The 18,714-nt window shown below is 42.0% G+C and overlaps 1 protein-coding gene across 1 annotated transcript in view; it reads left to right on the forward strand.

Moving 5' to 3' along the window:
* Positions 1–18,714, forward strand: part of obscnb (obscurin, cytoskeletal calmodulin and titin-interacting RhoGEF b) — a 696,366-nt gene that overhangs the window by 241,618 nt on the left and 436,034 nt on the right. Inside the window, exon 28 of the mRNA XM_080214757.1 lies at positions 8,056–8,328. Within this exon, the coding sequence (XP_080070883.1) occupies positions 8,056–8,328 (273 nt within the window). The remainder of the gene's footprint in view (positions 1–8,055; positions 8,329–18,714) is intronic.

The following is an 18,714-nucleotide window of genomic DNA, read 5'->3' on the forward strand; positions in this document are numbered from 1 at the left end:
TTTTGCTCTTTGGACCCTATATCTTCTCTTACTACCGCCCTGATGTTATCCTTTATTAACAGAGCTACCCCACCTCCTTTTCCTTCCTGTCCATCCTTCCTAAATGTCTGATACCTCTGGATATTCAGTTCCCAGTCCCTGTCACCCTGCAACCACGTTTCCGTAATGGCCACTAGATCATACCCATTTGTGCTGATTTGTGCCATCAACTCATTCACTTTGTTTCTAGATCTATCATATGGAAATACAGTGAAACCCCAATTTTATGTGCCCCGATTTAGCATGATTTCGGATATAACGTGATGAATCATTAGAGCCTTTTTGCTCTTTCCAGGGAACTGAAAAGTTTTTGGTTACTGCTGTCTATTTCTAAAGTGAAAATAATCTGCCTTAGAAAGAAATTGTGGACAGAAAACACTTGCTTCCCCCCTTGCCCAGTTCAGATAAAAGGAGTTCTCACTTAGGGAAAAACTACATTAGACAGTTGTTCAAAAGAGGAAGTACTTCACAGTTAATGGACCATGAAAGTGTTTGAGTAAATAAATATCCCACTGCCTGTTTTAAACTGGCTTGGACCTACCAATCAAAAGATTTGTAAAAATTAATAAAGCGTGTAGTGATTGTATAAACAAACAGAGCTCTGACGGATTCAGAGATCGTCTGTAACATAACGATAGCACCCCGATTTAGCACGACCCTGCTTTTTTCATGATAACATTTTATGGACCCCAACCATTGCATTATAACGGGGCTGCACTGTACTTTATTTGCTGCTATCATTATTCAGTTTTAATACGTACTATTTGTTAATTCTCAAGAAGAAATAAATATGGAAGAGAGAAAAATGTATTGCATTTAATGAGTGTTTAAAGAGATGTGTATAAATTACCTGTCCATTCGCTGGTGGTAAGCAGCTGTTATTTGGCATTAATCCATATACATCACCATAATTTTGTTTGACTGGTACAGTTAAATCTACAGTTGAATGTAACGTTAGTGTAGGGGAATCTATTACTACTGATTTTTGGATGCACTTGTTCCGTTTTTTCTTGTAAAGCTGAACATGTTTTTTGCTTTGTCTTATGAATAACACAAAGATTTCCCAATGCAGAATGGAATTATTATATTGTGCTTTTTTAAACCAAAGGATGCTCTTTGCTTAAAGATTCAAGAACAAAGTAAAATTTCCTAAACTATTGGATCAGTTTTGCAATTTCAATCATCTACTTTTATGAACATTTTAGCTTTACTGTCTAATATATATACTTTTCTTGCCCTGAATGAATTAATTTGCTCACACCCATGAGACTAGTTTGCATGCAGTGCTATAATTCATGGTTATATTTAATGGGTCACCTTATGCGTAGAGAGGACAGAAACGTATAGCAGAGAAGGAAGTGCTGGAAGTCTTAAAGCACGTCAAGGTAGATAAATGTCTGGAATCTGATGGTGTATCCCAGGACATTGTGGGAGGCTAGGGAGGGAATTGTTGGTCCCCTAGCCGAGATATTTAGATCATTGATAGTCATGGGTGAGGTACCTGAAGATTGGAGAGTGGCAAATGTTGTGCCTTTGTTTAAAAAGGGCTGCAGGAAAAAGCATGGGAACTACAGGCCAGTGAACCTCACGTCTGTGGTGGCTAAATTGTTGGAAGGTGTTTTGAGAGACAGGATCTACAGACATTTAGAGATGCAAGGACTGATTAGGACAGTCAGCGTGGCTTTGTGAGTGGAAAATCATGTCTCACAAATTTGATTGAGCTTTTTGAAGAGGTAACCAAGAAGTAGATGAGGGCAGTGCAGTTGATGTTGTCTACATGGACTTTAGAAAGGCCTTTGACAAGTAATGCATGGTAGGCTGCTGCATAAGGTTAAATCTCATGGGATCTAGGGGGAGGTATCTAAATGGATACAAAATTGGCTTCTTGACAGAAGCCAGAGGGTGGTTGTAGAGGGCTGTTTTTCAAACTGGAGGCCTGTGACCTGCAGTGTGCCTCAGGGATCAGTGGTGGATCCACTGTTACTTGTCATTTATATTAATGATTTGGATGAGAATATAGGAGGCATGGTTAGTAAGTTTGCAGATGGCACTAAGGTTGGTGGCATAGTGGACAGTGAAGAAAGTTATGTCGGAATGCAGTGGGATCAGTGGGCTGACAAATAGTAGATGGAGTTTAATTTAGACAAATGCGAGGTGGTGCATTTTGGTAAATTGAACCAGGGCAGGACTTACTCAGTTAATGGTAGGGCACTGGGGAGAGTTACAGAACAAAGAGATCAGGGGTACATGTTCATAGCTCCTCGAAAATGGAGTCACAGATGGACAGAGTGGTGAAGAAGGCATTCAGCATGTTTGGTTTCATCGGTCAGAACATTGAATATAGGGGCTGGAATGTCTTGTTGAAGTTGAACAAGAAATTGGTAAGGCCACACTGGGAATACTGCATGCAATTCTCGTCACCCTATTACAGAAAGGATATTATTAAACTAGAAAGAGTGCAAAAAAGATTTACTAGGATGCTACCAGGACTTGATGGATTAAGTTATAAGGAGAGGCTGGATAGACTGGGACATTTTTCCCTGGATCGTAAGAGGCTGAGAGGTGATCTTATAGAGGTCTATAAAATAATAAGGGGCACAGATCAGCTAGATAGTCAATATCTTTCCCCAAAGGTAGGGGAGTCTAAAACTAGAGGGCATTGGTTTAAGGTGAGAGGAGAGAGATACAAAAGTGTCCAGAGGGGCAATTTTTTCATACAGATGGTGGTGAGTGTCTGGAACAAGCTGCCAGAGGTGGTAGTAGAGGCGGGTACAATCTTGTCTTTTAAAAAGCATTTAGATAGTTACATGGGTACGATGGATATACAGGGATATGGGTCAAATGCGGGCAATTGGGATTAGATTAGGGGTTTTAAAAAAAAGGGCAGCATGGACAAGTTGAGCTGAAGGGCCTGGTTCCATGCTGTAAACCTCTATGACTCTAACTGCTGTTTGTGTAAAAGGAATGTGATCTTTTTGACACCCGGTGCAACAAAGGAAGCATTAGATTATGACATATTAAAAATTTTTCATTTAACATTTATCTTAAACTAAATAATATGTACATAATTCTTTGTACACCTAATTAACATTTATTGACTATTCCTGAGTAATGTCAGATGTTTTGATTCAGCAAGTAATTTATTTCTTTACTTTCTTCTTCCTCTGAGTCATGTTGTTTACTTGTATCTAACTTTAATTCACATCTATTTTCATCTAATCAAGCCTTTATTGTCTTTGTGAAACATTTGCATGTGATATCATGTAACAAAGGCCATGGTACTAATTTAGAAACTCTGGTCTGATTTTGTCTCTCTACTGTCTTGCTTTTTTTTTGAGGATGAGGTGATGGCAAGTCCAAAATAATGAGGAAATCATATCTTTTCTTTGTGCTTCTCCCATTTTGGGTTGAAATAGGCAACTGAGGCTCCTGCAACAAATATCCAGTAGCCTCATTCTTAAAGATAATTCAGGATCTTATGACATATTAGGACCCCCATACATTTTAGGTGAGTAAACACGCAGCATCCTGTTCAAACTGGAGGCAGGAATTTAAAATGATTTATTTTGTCTCTCAAATATTTTGTATGAATTAATGTTGCATGCTAAGCAGCCAAAATTCTGAAGGACAGAGGGGGCTGCCCCCACTTTGCTTAAGTCTTGCCCAATCTGACATAGCCAAAGACAGGCAAGCCAATTGTTGAAGGTCAACGAAAAAAAAACTGAACAAAGAACAAAAAACAGCCTGGGAAACAGGCCCTTCGGCCCAACGAGCCCCTGCCGCCATTTTAACATTACCAGTCCCCCCCTCCACTCATGACCCTTATCTATTGTTTATGGCATTCCACATTGAGGGAAACTAATTTGGGACAATTTATTACCTCCAATCAGCCTAAGAGCACATCTTTGGGGTGTGGGAGGAAACCGGAGCACCCGGAGAAAACTCACGCAAGCACGGAGAAAATGCGCAAACTCCCACAGACACTGGCCCAAATCCATGTGTCTGCACAGCAAACAGTGATAGTCACTGAGCTGTCGTGTTGCCCAGCATCTGGTCCAGTTTAAGCACACACTAATGACGTGAAGCACTAGGCTACTCTTGAACATTCAAGAGCAGCCCAAGTACGACCCATCGCGTGTATGCCCCTTGTCGGACAACAAGGTGGACTGACTTAAAACCTGTGAATTAAAAGAGAAAAACATTATTATCATACCACATCCTTTTACATTACCAGGGACGTCCCAATGCTAATGAACCTTATTTAAAATAATCTCCTACATCCTCCCATCTCCAATCCACTCATGTGCCTATCTAAGTTACTCTTAAACAACTCCAGCGTGCCTGCCTCCACCACCTTACTTGACAGAGCATTCCATACCCCCACTACCCTCTGTGTGAAAAACTTCCCCCTAATATCCGCGTTATACCTCTTCCCCCTCACCTTAAGCCCGTAGCCCCTCGTACTGTGCGTCTTTAACATAGGAAATAGCTTACCTCTGTTTACTTTATCTATACCCTTCATAATCTTATATACCTCTGTTAGATCCCCCCCTCAGTCGCTGTCTTTCAAGGGAAAACAGCCCCAATTTGCTCAATCTTTCCTCATAACCCAGTCCTTCCATACCAGGCAACATCCTGGTAAGCCTCCTCTGCACTCTGTTCAGAGTCTCCACGTTCTTCCGGTAGTAAGGTGACCAGAACTGGACGCAGTTCTCCAAATGCGGCCTAACCAACGTTCTATACAACTGCAACATTAGACTCCAGCTCTTATATTCTATACCCCTTCCTATAAAGGCTAACATACCATAGGCTTTCTTCACAACCTTCTCCACTTGTACTGCCACCTTCAAAGACTTGTGCACTTGCACCCCCAGGTCTCGCTGCGTTTCTATACTCTTTATAGGCTTACCCTTTATCATATAACTCCCCCCTACATTATTCGAGCCAAAATGCATCACCTCACATTTATCCGGATTAAAATCCATTTGCCATATATCTGCCCAGTATACCAGCCTAAAAATATCCCGTTGTATTGCCAGACACTGCTCCTCACTGCCCGCCAATCCAGCCATCTTAGTGTCATCTGCAAATCTGCTGATCACATCACTTACTCCCTCTTCCAAGTCATTTATATACACTACAAAGAGAAGAGGTCCCAGTACTGAGCCCTGCGGCACACCACTAGTGACAGACCTCCAGCTAGAAAAGGACCCCTCCACTACTACTCTCTGTCTCCTCTTTGCAAGCCAGTTCTCAACCCATCTAGATACCTGGCCCTGTATCCCATGAGCCTTAATCTTTTCTACCAACCTACCATGAGGGACTTTGTCAAACGCCTTACTGAAATCCATATAGGCGACATCAATGGCTCGTCCTTCGTCGACCATTTTTGTCACCTCCTCAAAAGATTCTACCAGACTCGTAACTGCCTATCAACCCTGGGAATACACAGGTAGCTAACCTTTCAAATTTAACCTATCCTCAATTAACAAATGGTTCAGGCATCCCATTGATAGCAGGTACATATGCTGCTCCAGCTAACTACTGCTTGACCAATGTATACTGCACATCAAATTGCTGCCTCTGCCCTTCAGAATTTTAGATGCTTAACAGCCAGAATCTGACCACTGTCCACACCAGTAGGTTTTTTCCATCTTACCGCAGTGAACGGAGATTTAGATGTCCTCCAGATTCTCTGACCTTATTGCAGTGGGATTGTGGTGTGAACAGCAGGTCAGATTGTGCCTGACATGTTTTCCATGGATGCAATTTTGATTTATACAAAAAAGATTGAATAAGAGGAAATAATGGAAGTCCGTGCCCCAAGTTGAACTGGAAAGGAGTGGAAAGGAAAATCACATTGGGATGCTTATGACCCGATCCCTCAAGACTCTAGTTTGTTGCCAGTTTAATGGGGCAGTTCTTTAGTCATTAAGGGGTCGCCTTAGCTCAGCTGGCTGGACAGTTGGTTAATAATGCAGAGCAATGCCAACAGCTTACGTTTAATTCCCTACTGGCTGAGGTTATTATTCTCAACCTTGCCCCTCACCTGAGATGTGGTGACCCTCAGGTTAAATCACCACTAGTCAGCTCTCCCCCCTCAAAGGGGACAGCAGCCTTTGGTGATCCGGAACAATGGTGACTTTACTTACTCTTTAGACATTAAAGCTGCCTGCTAGAAGCTGGCAAGAGTCTTGTAAATATGTGCAAAGACAGAAGTCCTGCCAAGCTCAGGAATCAGCTTTCTATTGCTTGTTGAATTTCCATAGGAGTATTTACTGTGAAGACTTATTCTGCGTACACACTATTGGGAAGCTTATGATGAGTGACATTTTTACTGCTTTGATTTGGTTGTATGAAGAGGATTAGCATCAGACAGTTAACTGACAAAGAGAAGCAACCAGGTCTTTTATAAGACAAAAGGTGAGGAGGGCTGTGTAAGCAAGGCTTTGTCTAACCCTTGGGATATGTCGCCCAAAGAGTTTCCTGGATATGTGTGAGTTGCAATGCATGAGGCTTCTCTTCTCCGAACAGGCTGCAGCAGACCGTTGCAGCCTTTTGCAACAACCTACTGCCTGCAGCTGTAGTTGGCTGTATTGTCTGTGCCACTGAAAATCACTGCAGCCGAGAGTTATTTGTCTCAGAATGTATCTTTGAATATTTACTGAATTTTTCAGTCGTCTGTTGATAAATGCTTCACACAAGTAACCGATGTCTCCCTTGCCAGAAAAAATGTCCATGTAATTTCCTGATCTAGCTTTGAGGTAGTGAAGTATAATTGCAAATTTAGGTGGAGCATTTTTATTCAGTGAAGTACCAGGCTGTGATGCAGACTGAATGAGGGACACCTCATATGATATGGGAAATCAAAGATTATAGGCCCAAGTATTATGAAATTTTTCTCCCCTGTATTTCTTTTGCCAACAACAATGGCATTTCTCTGATCATCCATGATAGCTGATGACAGCCTTGAAAGGACAGTCCCTCCTTCTGTGAGGATTTGTCCCCTTGAATTGTGCCCTAGTTTGCCCTGTGGGATAGAAATTAGTTTGTTAGTGAGTGGAATGCTGAGAAGTACTGAGCATTTACCTGAGGGTAGAATAATTTGTCTGATACTAAAGAGAGGCATCAGGTGTTTGCAAGAGTGATTGTAGAGTAATGACAGAGGCAGAAACTGAAGATAACAGCAGGAGGAGAGGCACTGACGGATATTCCAATGATTGGAGGATAAGAAACTGAAACTGAAAAATAGATTTTCATTGATGCTGTTAGAGTAAATCAGTGAAAGGCTGAACTGACAGTAACAACAGCATTATAAACAAGAGTGTTACTATAGCAACCCTTTCTGCACTAAATTTAAACTAAGCTTTCCTAGTAGTATGGCATTGCATCCTTCTTCCATATGACAGAATAAGACAGTTTCCTTCTTACTTCCTCCATTAAAGCACCCAGACTACTATCTAATAATGTGGGTTCTGCTAATGGATTTTTTTTCCCTTCCAATACACACAAACTTGCTTCAGCTCAGCTCCACAATGAGCACCATACCTCATTTCATGATGCACATGCTGACCACCAGAAACTTATTTTGGTCCAGCCTAGTATTTCCTCGCACCATCATGAGGAAATGATGTCTAAAATTGACCATGTTAATCAAAAGGATTTACGTATAGCCAATGATGCAATCTTTCCATCCACTTTGAGTCTATTTTAGCTATAAGTTAAACCCCAATAATACGTCATGTAAGAAATGATATATTTTCCAAATAACAAATTGCATGCAAACACATAAAATTCCAGCTAACTCCACTTCAGGATTAAGTTCTGCTGTGTACTCACGATGATTGAAAACTGCACTGAGACTCATTTTACTAATACCGTCAAAGAGAAGATCTTCAACTCATCGCTCTGGCTAGATATACACCTAAACCCTGAAAAGAAGAGTTCTAACTTGCTCCTCCACCTGATGGCCTTTATAAAGAAACAAAGTATGCAATTCATATGTACTAATTACAGGTCAGAAAGTTCGAATAGTTGAAGACCTTGAAGATGTTGAAGTCCTTGAAGGTGAATCAGCAATATTTAAGTGCAAAATATCACCGACAGATTATAGCAACGTTCAGTGGTTCCTGGATAAAACACCGCTACACAGCAATGATGTGAACGAAATTAAGTCACTAAAGGACGGCTTTCACATTTTAACAGTTAAAGAACTTTCAGTGAAAGATTCTGGGAATATAACATTTGAAGCTGGCGATAAGAAAACCTCTGCTGTCTTAACAGTGAAAGGTAAACTATTTACTAAAATAATTTTAAAACAACACCGACGGAATTTACCCAAAGATATGAGAAATCCTGTCTTATGGAATATTCAGCATCAGTGAATCGTGGTCCAACTAAACTGTTTTAACGATGTGCAATTATAACACTGGGATTTTGCTCAGAGACAGTTATCAGCAACTGCTTCTTCAACTGAATGTAAGATTAAGGTCAAGGTTAACATCACTAGTGTGGCCACAATGTACAGCTCTGCTCAGCAGCAGTATCCAGGCATTGGAGACAGAAAAGAGCACATTAACTGATAATTATCTTAAAACGACTGTAACTGAGAAGTTAAAACAACCAGAACTTGTTCACTTTGTAAAATAAAAGTCACAGAGGATAAATTGCTTATGTACTCAATATTGTTAAGGGAATGGATATACCGAACTTGTGCATGAACTGTGGGAGAGACTCATCTGGGGTGAGATTCAGCCAGATTGAGGGTGAGGCTATCAGGAACTTGGGGTTGAGTGGAATTTTGGTGCAGAGGGGAAAGAGGTGCTTTCTGCTTTTTCTCCGCTTTTGTTAAATTTTAAATCGTAGTAGTTTTACCCTGTTGCAGTAGTAGAGCACACAAGAGAAAGAGCTAATTGGTAAGTAGTAAGGTCAGGTAAGTATTTAATACTTTTATCACTTATAGTTTCAGTGGTTTTTGTGGTTTATGGTTTGTAAGGGTCCTATTTGGTAGTAATGAGGAGCAGGAAAGACAAGCCCTGGAGAATTGGATATAATCTGATATCAAGCATCCTCCAAAAGTTTAATTTAAAGGAGTAAGATATGGCAGGAGACCTCCAAGCTGTGGTCTGCTCTTCGTGCTTCATGTGGATGGCTGGTGCCATTTCTCGTGCCTGTGGCCAGCATGTGTGCAGGAAGTGTCTCCAGTTGCAACTCCTGGAAGCCCGTGTTTTGGAGTTGGAGCTGAGTCTGGGAACACAGTGGAACATCTGCATGGTGGAGAATTTCGTGGATAGCATGTATAGAGAGTTGGTCACACCGCAGGCAGGAAGGGACCACCGGACAGAGCAAGAGGGTTAGGCAGGCACTGCAGGAATCTCCTGTGGCTATTCTCCTGCAAAACAGATGTACTGTTTTAGATGTTGTTGAGAGGAATGGCCTCTCAGGTGAAAACAGCAACAGCCAAATCTATGGCACCAAAGTTGGTTCTGCTACAGGGGGGAGGAGTAAAAAACATGAGAATGCAATAGTTATAGAGGGTTCAATTGTAAGGGTGTTAGATGTTTCTGTGGCTGCAAATGAAGCTCCAGGATGGTATGTTGCCTCCCTAGTGCTAGAATGAAGGATTTCTCAGTGTGGCTGCAGGATATTCTGAAGGAGAAGGATGAACACCCAGTGATTGTGGTACACATTGGTACAAATAACATAGATAAGAAAAGAGATGAGGTCTTAAAAGCAGAACATAGGGAGCTAGGAAGCAAACTGAGAAGTAGGACCTCAAAGGTATTTGTCTCAGGATTACTACCTGTGCCACATACTAATCAGAGTACAAACATCGGGATGTATAGGGTGAATATATGGCTGAAAAGGTGATGTGAGGGGGAGGGTTTCAGATTCCTTTGACATTAGTTCTCCGGGGGGGGGGCGGACCTGTACAAACAGGACGGTTACATCTGGGCAGGACCAGGACTGATGTCCTTGCAGAGTGGGTACTTGCTAGAATGGTTGGGGCGGGTTTAAACTAATATAGCAGAGGCATGGGAACCTTTGTAAGGATTCAGAGCAGGGGAAATCAAGAACAGGAGGAAAAAACAGCAAGGAGAATAAAAAAAGTGATTGGCAGAGAAATCAAGGGCCAGAGTCAGATAAAGACACAGTAAAAAATAGTAGGAATGGTTCAAGAAACGTTAAAAGGTTTCCTTGAAGATTTGTAACAAAGCATTCGAAACGAAATTAGTTGCACAGATAGATGTAAAGGGATATGATATAGTTGGCAGGGCTCCAATGTGACCAAGGATGGGAACTAAACATTGAGGGCTAGTCAGTGTTTTGAAAAGACAGCCAGAAAGGAGAAAGTGGTGGAGCTGCATTGTTGGTTAAAGAAGATATTGATATATTGAGGAAAGCTATTAATACAGATGATATCAAATTTGTATGGGTTGAGTTAAGAAACAGAAAAGGGCAAAAAAACATTTGTGTGGGTGGTTTACAGACTACCAAACTGTAATGATAATGTTGGAATAGCATTAAATGAGAAACCAGAGATGCATATGTTAAAGGAACATTTGTGATTATGGGTGATTTTAATCTGCATATAGGTTGGGAGGGTCAAATTAGTCACAGTACAATAGAGGAGGAATTTCTGCACTTCATCCGGGATGGTTTTCTGGACCATTATATTTGACGAACCAACCAGGGAATAGGCCATCCTGGACTGGGTATTATGCAATGAGCAAGGATTAGTTGGCAATCTAGATGTGAGAGATGAATGACCATAACATAGTAGAATTGGAGTCACAGGTGACAGAGTGGTGAAGAAGGCATTCGGCATACTTAGTTTCATTGGTTAGAACATTGAATACGACAGCTGGGATGTCTTGTCGAAGTCATACAAGACATTGGTAAGGCCATATTTGGAATACTGTGTGCAATTCTGGTCACCCTATTATAGAAAGGGTATTATTAAACTAGAAAGAGTGCAGAAAAGATTTACGAGGGATGCTACCGGGACTTGATAGATTGAGTTATAAGGAGAGGCTGCATAGATGGGGACTTTTTCCTCTGGAGCGTAGGAGGCTGAGAGGTGATCTTATAGAGGTCTATAAAATAATGAAGGACACAGATCAGCTAGGTTGACTTAGAACTTAGACTTAGAATCCCTACAGTACAGAAAGAGGCATTCGGCCCATCGAGTCTGTACCAACCACAAACTCACCTAGGCCTTACCCCCATATCCCTACATATTTACCCACTAATCCCTCTAACCTACTCATCTCAGGACACTAAGGGCAATTTTAGCATGGCCAGTCAAACTAACCTGCACACCTTTGGACTGTGGGAGGAAATCGGAGCATCTGGAGGAAACCCACACAGACACTGGGAGAATGTGCAAACTCCACATAGACAGTGACCTAAGCCAGGAATCAAGCCCAGGTCCTTGGAGCTGTGAAGCAGCAGTGCTAACCACTGTGCTACCGTGCTGCCCCAAGCCAAAAAGATAGTCAATATCTTTTCCCAAAGATAGGGAAGTCTAAAACTAGAAAGCATAAGTTTAAGGTGCGAGGGGAGAGATACAGAAGTGTCCAGAGGGGCAATTCTTTTATTCAGAGGGTGGTGAGTGTCTGCCAGAGATAGTAGTAAAGGTGGATACAATTTTGTCTTTTAAAAAGCATTTAGATTGTTACATGGATATGATGGATATGGAGGGATATGGGCTAAATGCGGGCAATTGGGATTAGCTTAGGGGTTTTAAAAAAAATGGGCGGCAGGGACAAGTTGGGCCAAAGGGACTGTTTCCATGCTGTAAACCTCTATGACTCCAGTTCTTTGTTCAGGTGGATAGTGATGCAGTTGGTAACTGTGAGATCAATCATTTTGATAGGAATAACAGCAAAATGGACTATTATTTAAATGGTAAAATAATTGCAACCTGCTGTTGTGCAGAGGGAACATTGGTGTCCTTGTGCATGGATCACAAAAAGATGGTTTGCAGGTGCAGCAGGTAATTAAGAAGGCAAATGGAATTTTGTCCTTCATTGTTAGAGGGATGGAGATTAAAAATAGGGAGGTAATGTATATAAGATGCTGGTGAGACCACATTAGGAGTACTGTGTAGAATTTTGATCTCCTTATTTGAGAAAGGATATACTGGCACTTGAAGGGATGTACACGAGATTCACTAGGTTGAGCAGCAAGGACTTTGAGGCTTCAGATGGGTGCCAACAGGCCCTCAACACTGAGTTGGAAGATTTGGAGTGCGGGCTCGAATACAACATAATCTTGGGGTGGTTTTTCATTTTTCCTTTTGGCTTCGGGACTTTGACTACTATTCCTTGTGTGGATTCTTCTCATGAAGCTTCCTTTGGAATTTAGCCTGATGAGAGGTGATGTGATAAGAGTTTACACAATTATGTGAGGCATGGATAGACTTAATAGTTGGAGTCTTTTTCCCAGAGTAGAAGTGTCAATTACATGGGACATAAGTTTAAGGTAAAAGGAAGAACATTTAAAGAAGATGTGAGAGGCATGTTTCTGCACAGAGGATGGTAAGTGCCTGGAATGCACTGCCAGAGCATGTTGTAGAACCAGATAAAATAGCAACATTTAAGAGACGTTTTGACAGATAAGTGAATAGGCAGGGAACAGAGGGATATGGGGGGGAGGGGGAGGGTGATGAATGCTGATCATTTGCTCCCCACCCTGCCAGAGCCTTGTCTTAGATGACTTCCCTCACAGCCAAAACAGTCCTCGACTCATTCATATAAGCAAATGTGTTCCATTTGTCAACACGCCAAGAAAATGCGATGGAACTTTCAGAAAGCTAGCTGGACAAAAAAAAGTGAAACTTTGGGATGCAGCATCTCAACAATTCCACTGTGAAACATTACTGTTGATGAAGTATACAACTGTCTCTGTGAAGCCATCTGTAAAGCAGCCTGCCCGGTGATTCCATGAGGCTACCAACCCATCTATATTTCAAGCTTAGATGAAGAGGGTGCTGCCTTCCTAAAGGCATATGAAGCATCAGGGGACCCAGAGGGTGGAGACCACCTGATTGAGCCCCTCAGTTCTGTGCACTGCACCAAATGGAAGAAAACAGTGGCAGAGCTAAACCTCACACATTCTAGCAGACAATGCTGGAGCCTAAACTGTTGCCTTGGAATAGCCCAAAAGCTGCCCACTCAAAACTGCCCCTCAGGGTGAACAAAGATAACACAGCATCATAGAGAAGACATCAACCCTGCCTCTTTTGAGGTTGCAGAACTAAGGAAGGTTCTACGGGGCTTGAAATGTGGCAAAGCAGCAGGATATGACAATATCATGCCAGAATTTATGAATCACTTAGGCCCCTGAGCTCTTGCCTGGCTGACCTAGTTTTACACGATGCTCATAAATTCCAAAAGCATTCCAAAGAAATCGTGGACAGCAAAAGTCATTGCCATACTTAAACCCGGAAAAGATCCCATACTTGCAGCTAGCTGCCATCCAATCTCTCTCCTGTAGGTCTCATACAAAATCCTTCAATGCCTCATCCTTCAGTGCATATCCCCAATTGTAGAAGAAGTCTTTAGAGTTAAACAAGCTGGTTTCTGCAAGGAGTGCAACACAGAGCAATAGGAACTGATCCTTACCACCTACATTGAAAATGGCTTTTAAAAAACTTGAAGATAATTGCTATGTTCCTTTCCCTCAGTTGCCTACTGCACTGTTTGGAACATTGGCCTCCTGCTGAAGCTGTCACGGGCCCTCTCCCCCAGGCTACTAGATCAGGGTTTCAGGTATCCTGCGCTTGCAGAAACTTTGTCGCAGTTTCTTATGGTAGCATGGGAAGTGGTGGAGCCAATGCGACATATCTCCAATTGTTGGGAGTGAATGTGACCATAGTTAAAATATAGAACCCAAAAAAGGTCTGGTGAAGTCCACATGCACTCTCACCTGGGGAGATCTTCTTGGCATGACATTCACTGTCTGACAATTTGATAATGTCTGCATCAAAACCAGGCCACCATATGTAGCTTCTGGCTAACATTTTCATCTTTGAAATCCCAGGGTGGCCATGGTGTAATTCCATAAGTATCGAATGATACTCTGGACGAGAGACACTATGTTTTTGCCCAGTCACCCAATCTATCTATATCTCATTGAAAAATCACAGTGTCCTCATCACAACATGCCCTTGCACCTATATTCATATCATAAGCAAATTTGTAAACCTTTAAGTTTCTTCCTCCAGGTCAATGATGTAAATAATTAACAATTGCGGGCTAAGAACTGATCCTTGCGATATTCCACTGGTATACATTTCCACTCTGGAAAGGACCAATTTTTTCCAACTCTGTTTTCTATGTAACAGTCATTTCATAATCTATGCTAACACACTTCCTCCAATTCCATAGGCTTTTATTTTATTCACCAGCCTTTTATGTGGCACCTTGTCAAATGCTTTTCAGAAATCTAAACACACTACATCTGCAGGTTCCCCTGTATCTACTCTCCCTGTTACACCCTCAAAGAATTTGAGCAGATTTGTCAAACATGATTCATCTTTTATAAGACTATGTTGACTAGGTTTGTTTATATTCACTTTGCTAAATAATTAGTTATTTCCTCTTTGATTATTTACTCCAGCATCTTGCCAATAGTGGATGTTATACTAACTGGCCTATTGTTCCTTGCCTTCTGGCTTTCTCCATTTTTGGACAAGAGCATCACATTAGCTGTTTTCCAATCTTCTGGTTACCCCCTCCCCCGAGCCGAGTGAGTTACAAAAAATTACAACCAATGAACCCACTATCTCTGCAGCTATTTCCATTAAAAGCTTAGTGCTGGAAGGTTCTATTTAGTGAGTCTTGGTGAATTCCTGAAGTGCATCTTGTGGATGGTACACACTGCTGTCAGTATATGTCATTGGTGGTGGAGAGTGTGAATATTTGTGGATGGAGTGCCAATCAAGAAAGCTGTTTTTTTGTGAATGTTGTTGACCTTCTTGAGTGCCACTGGAGCTGCATTCATCTTGGGCATCATATTCCTGGCTTGCGCCTTCTAGATGGCAGGGAATCTTTGTTGAGTCAGGAGGCGAGTTAATTGCCACTTGTCAGCCCAAGCCTGGTTATTGTCCAGGTTTTGCTGCATTTGAATGTGGAATGTTTCAGTATCTGTGGAGTTCAAATGATGCTGAACATTGTGCAATAATCAGCGAGCATCCCCACTTTTGATCTTATGAAAGGAAGGTCAGTGCTGAAGCAGCTGATGGTGGTTGGGTCTAGGACATTCCCTGAGGAACTCATGCAGTGATGTTCTGGAGCTGAGATGATTGATCTCCAATCATCTTACTTTGTTTTAGGTTTGACTCCAATTGGTGGAGGGTTTTCCCCCTGATTCCCATTAGGACCAGGGCTAGGGCTTGTTGGTGCCATATTTGATCAAATGCTGCCTTGATGTCAAATGCAGTCATTCTTAACTCACCTCACCTCTGGCACCCATCTCTTTTGTCCATGTTTGACCCACTGCTGCAATGAGTTCCACAGTTGGATGACTCTGCGGAACCCAAACTGAGTATCAACGAGCAGGTTGCTGCTGATTAAGTGGTGCCTGATAATTCTGTTGAAGGTCCCTTGCATCACTTTTCTGGGGAAATCATTCACATTGCCACGTAGGTAGAACCATAGAGTTTTACAGCACAGAAAGAGGCCCTTTGGCCCATCTTGTCTACACCAAGCACCTATCTATTTTAATCCCATTTTCCAGCACTTGTTCCAAAAGTCTTATATGCTGTGACACTGAGGAGACTAAATGCAGACAGGGTGACTGCTTTGCGGAACACTGATGCTCAGTCTGTAAACAGAGCTCCAACATTCTTGTTGCTTATCATTCAACTCACCATCTTGCTCTCATGCCCACATTTCTGTCCTTGGTCTGCTACAATATTCCAGTGAAGCTGAACACGTACTGGAGGGATTGTACCATAATTTCCAATTTGGCACTTTATGGCCTCTGGATTTAGGATTGAGTTCAACAATTTCAGACCATGAAAGAACTCTTAAGTTTGATCTTTTAAAAACATTTTCCCCACTCCTGCCCCACAGAGCCATCCGTAACTTATTTTGCTTTCAAAGAGTACTGACCCTTGTTCTGCTTTTAATACATCCCGCCACCTTATCTTTATGCTGTTATCAGTGACTTCCTTAGTCTTAAAACAGTACCATCAACACTGCTTTTGTCTTCTATCCATGACATTGTCATCAAATATCTTTTTAGCTCCCACCTAGCCCTGACGACGTATTTCCTCAACCTGTGCCTCCTGGCTGTCCAACTACATAATCTGTTACATTTCTACCCCACTTCAGTTCTGCAGAAGAGCCATACAGACTCAAAACATTAAATCTTTCTATCTGCACAGGTGCTGCCAGACCTTTTGAATTTTTTTAGTATTTTCTGTTCTTAGTTCAGACTTCCAGAATCCACAGTATCCAGCACTTATAACTGCATCAGGTGAAATGGACAGTTGCTAGCCACAAACAGAAAAGCAACTGTCTAAAATATATTACCTGAATATGGAGTCAGGGAGAGCAGGAATGTTGCTCTCAATCCCAAATTAAAAGCATGTCCATATTTTGCCTGTGGAAAAGTTTAGCTGGTGGCACAGCAAACACTGGAGCACAAGTTTTCAGGATATTTGCCGCAATATTGTCAGGGCCCATAGCCTTTGCAGTATATAGTGCCTTTAGCTATTCTGGATGTCATGTGGAATGATTTGTGATGCTGGATGTGGCAGGACTGCAGAACTTAGATCTGTTCAGTTGGTTGTGGAATTATTTAGTTCTCACTGCTTATGCTGATTGGCACATGTGTAGTACTGTATTATAGCTTTACCAGGTTGATACTGGTTGATACTGCATTTTTAGGTACGCCTGGAATTGCTCCTGGCATGCTCTCTTGCAGTCTTTATTTTACTGAAGCAGTTGATCCTCTGGCTTAGTCGTAATAGTAGAGTAGGAAATTCCTGTAGCTGCTGACGCTTTGTGAAGACATGCATGTCATGGATCACCTTGGCGTCCAAAAGCGGCCACGTTTCACAGCTGTATACTACCTGTCCTGCCAATATTACATATGTTATCTAGTTAAATCCAGTTCTAGGGCTTTGTAAGTTGTGCCTATAAAAACAAAGGCCTCACAGTGCTGCCCTGACTGCACTGTGAGGGCTGCCTGGCCATGAGGAGTGCTTTTGGAGTTGGGTGAAAACAGGAGTTCATGAGATATCATGGTAAGTTATAAGGAGGTAAGTAGTCAATAAACTTGCTTTCAGGGTGAGCTAAATTAATTCTTATTTGGGAAGTTAAAAGCTGCATTTTAGTGCGTTGCTGCAATAGGAATCAGTTGAGTCGACTCTCAACTGAACTTGGCTGGTTCTTTGTATAACTAGTTAAAACCAATTCCAGGGCTTTGTAAGTTGTGCCTATAAAAACAAATGCTACTCTACGGAAAAGGGCAGTGCTGCCCTGACTGCACGGTGAGTGCTGCCTGGCTATCAGGCATGCTTTTGTAGTTGGGTGAAAACAGGGAGTTAGGTGAAACAGGCAGCACAGGCTACAAGGGAGAGTGCTGATTGGTAAGTAAGCGAGAGTGCTGATTGATTAGTGAGGGAGAGTGGTAAATAAGTATTACCCTTGATGTCTCTGAAACTGACAGTGTGTTTGGACTAAAACAATTTAAAACCAGCATCACAGGAGGACTGTGATTTGATTGGCTAACAGGGGGCTGTTCTAAATTTGAAAACCCATTTAAATTACTGGTTAGACATTGCATTGAGACTCAGGTAATAAGGAGATATATAATTTAAAAAATAAATAAAATTTTAAAATCCAAATTTAACCTAATTAAATAAAATAGAGATAGCGGGTCAGGCAATGTGTTGTTCATACGTGATGTGAGAGCTGGTGGACCCCATTGTGATTCCCAGTGAGTATGTAAATAATAAGTGTTGGTTGCTTGAGGAATTCCAGCTCAGAGTGAATGAGCTGAATTCTGAGCTTAGGAAGCTGCAACACATCAGGGAAGGGGAGAGATACCTGGACACGGTGTTCTAGGAGGCAGTCACATCCCTTAGGTTAAATACCTTGACTTCGGCTAGTGGACAGGGACAGGAGGGTGTGGCTGTGCGTGAGGCAGGTAGAGGGATCCAGGAGGTGGGGTTGCATGAGTCTCAGTCCCTGAACTTCTCCAATAGGTTCGAGATTCTTACTCTCTGTGTGGACGGCAATGGGTATTGCAGGGAGGGCGAGCAAACTGACCATAGCACTGTGGTACAGGGAGCCATTCAAATGGAGGGAGAAAAAAGAAATGTAGTTGTAATTGGGATAGTGTAGTTAGGGGCATTGACAATGTTTTCTGTGAGCAGGATCGAGAATCTCGAAGCAGTGGACGTGATTTATTTAGATTTGCAGAAGGCCTTTGACAAGTTGCCACAGAGGAGACTGTTAAATAAGTTAAGTGCCCAGGGTATTAAGGGTAAGACCTTGGCATGGATAGAGGATTGGTTAACTGGCAGAAGGCAGAGAATGGGGATAAAGGGGTCTTTCTCAGCATGGCAGCCGATGACTAGTCGTGTGTCTCAGGGGTCAGTGCTGGGACCACAACTTTTCATAATATACATTAACGATTTAGAGGAAGGAACTGAAG

This window comes from Carcharhinus amblyrhynchos, chromosome 2 (assembly GCF_965287045.1).
Source record: "Carcharhinus amblyrhynchos chromosome 2, sCarAmb.v2.hapA, whole genome shotgun sequence".
NCBI classification, from domain to species: domain Eukaryota; kingdom Metazoa; phylum Chordata; class Chondrichthyes; order Carcharhiniformes; family Carcharhinidae; genus Carcharhinus; species Carcharhinus amblyrhynchos.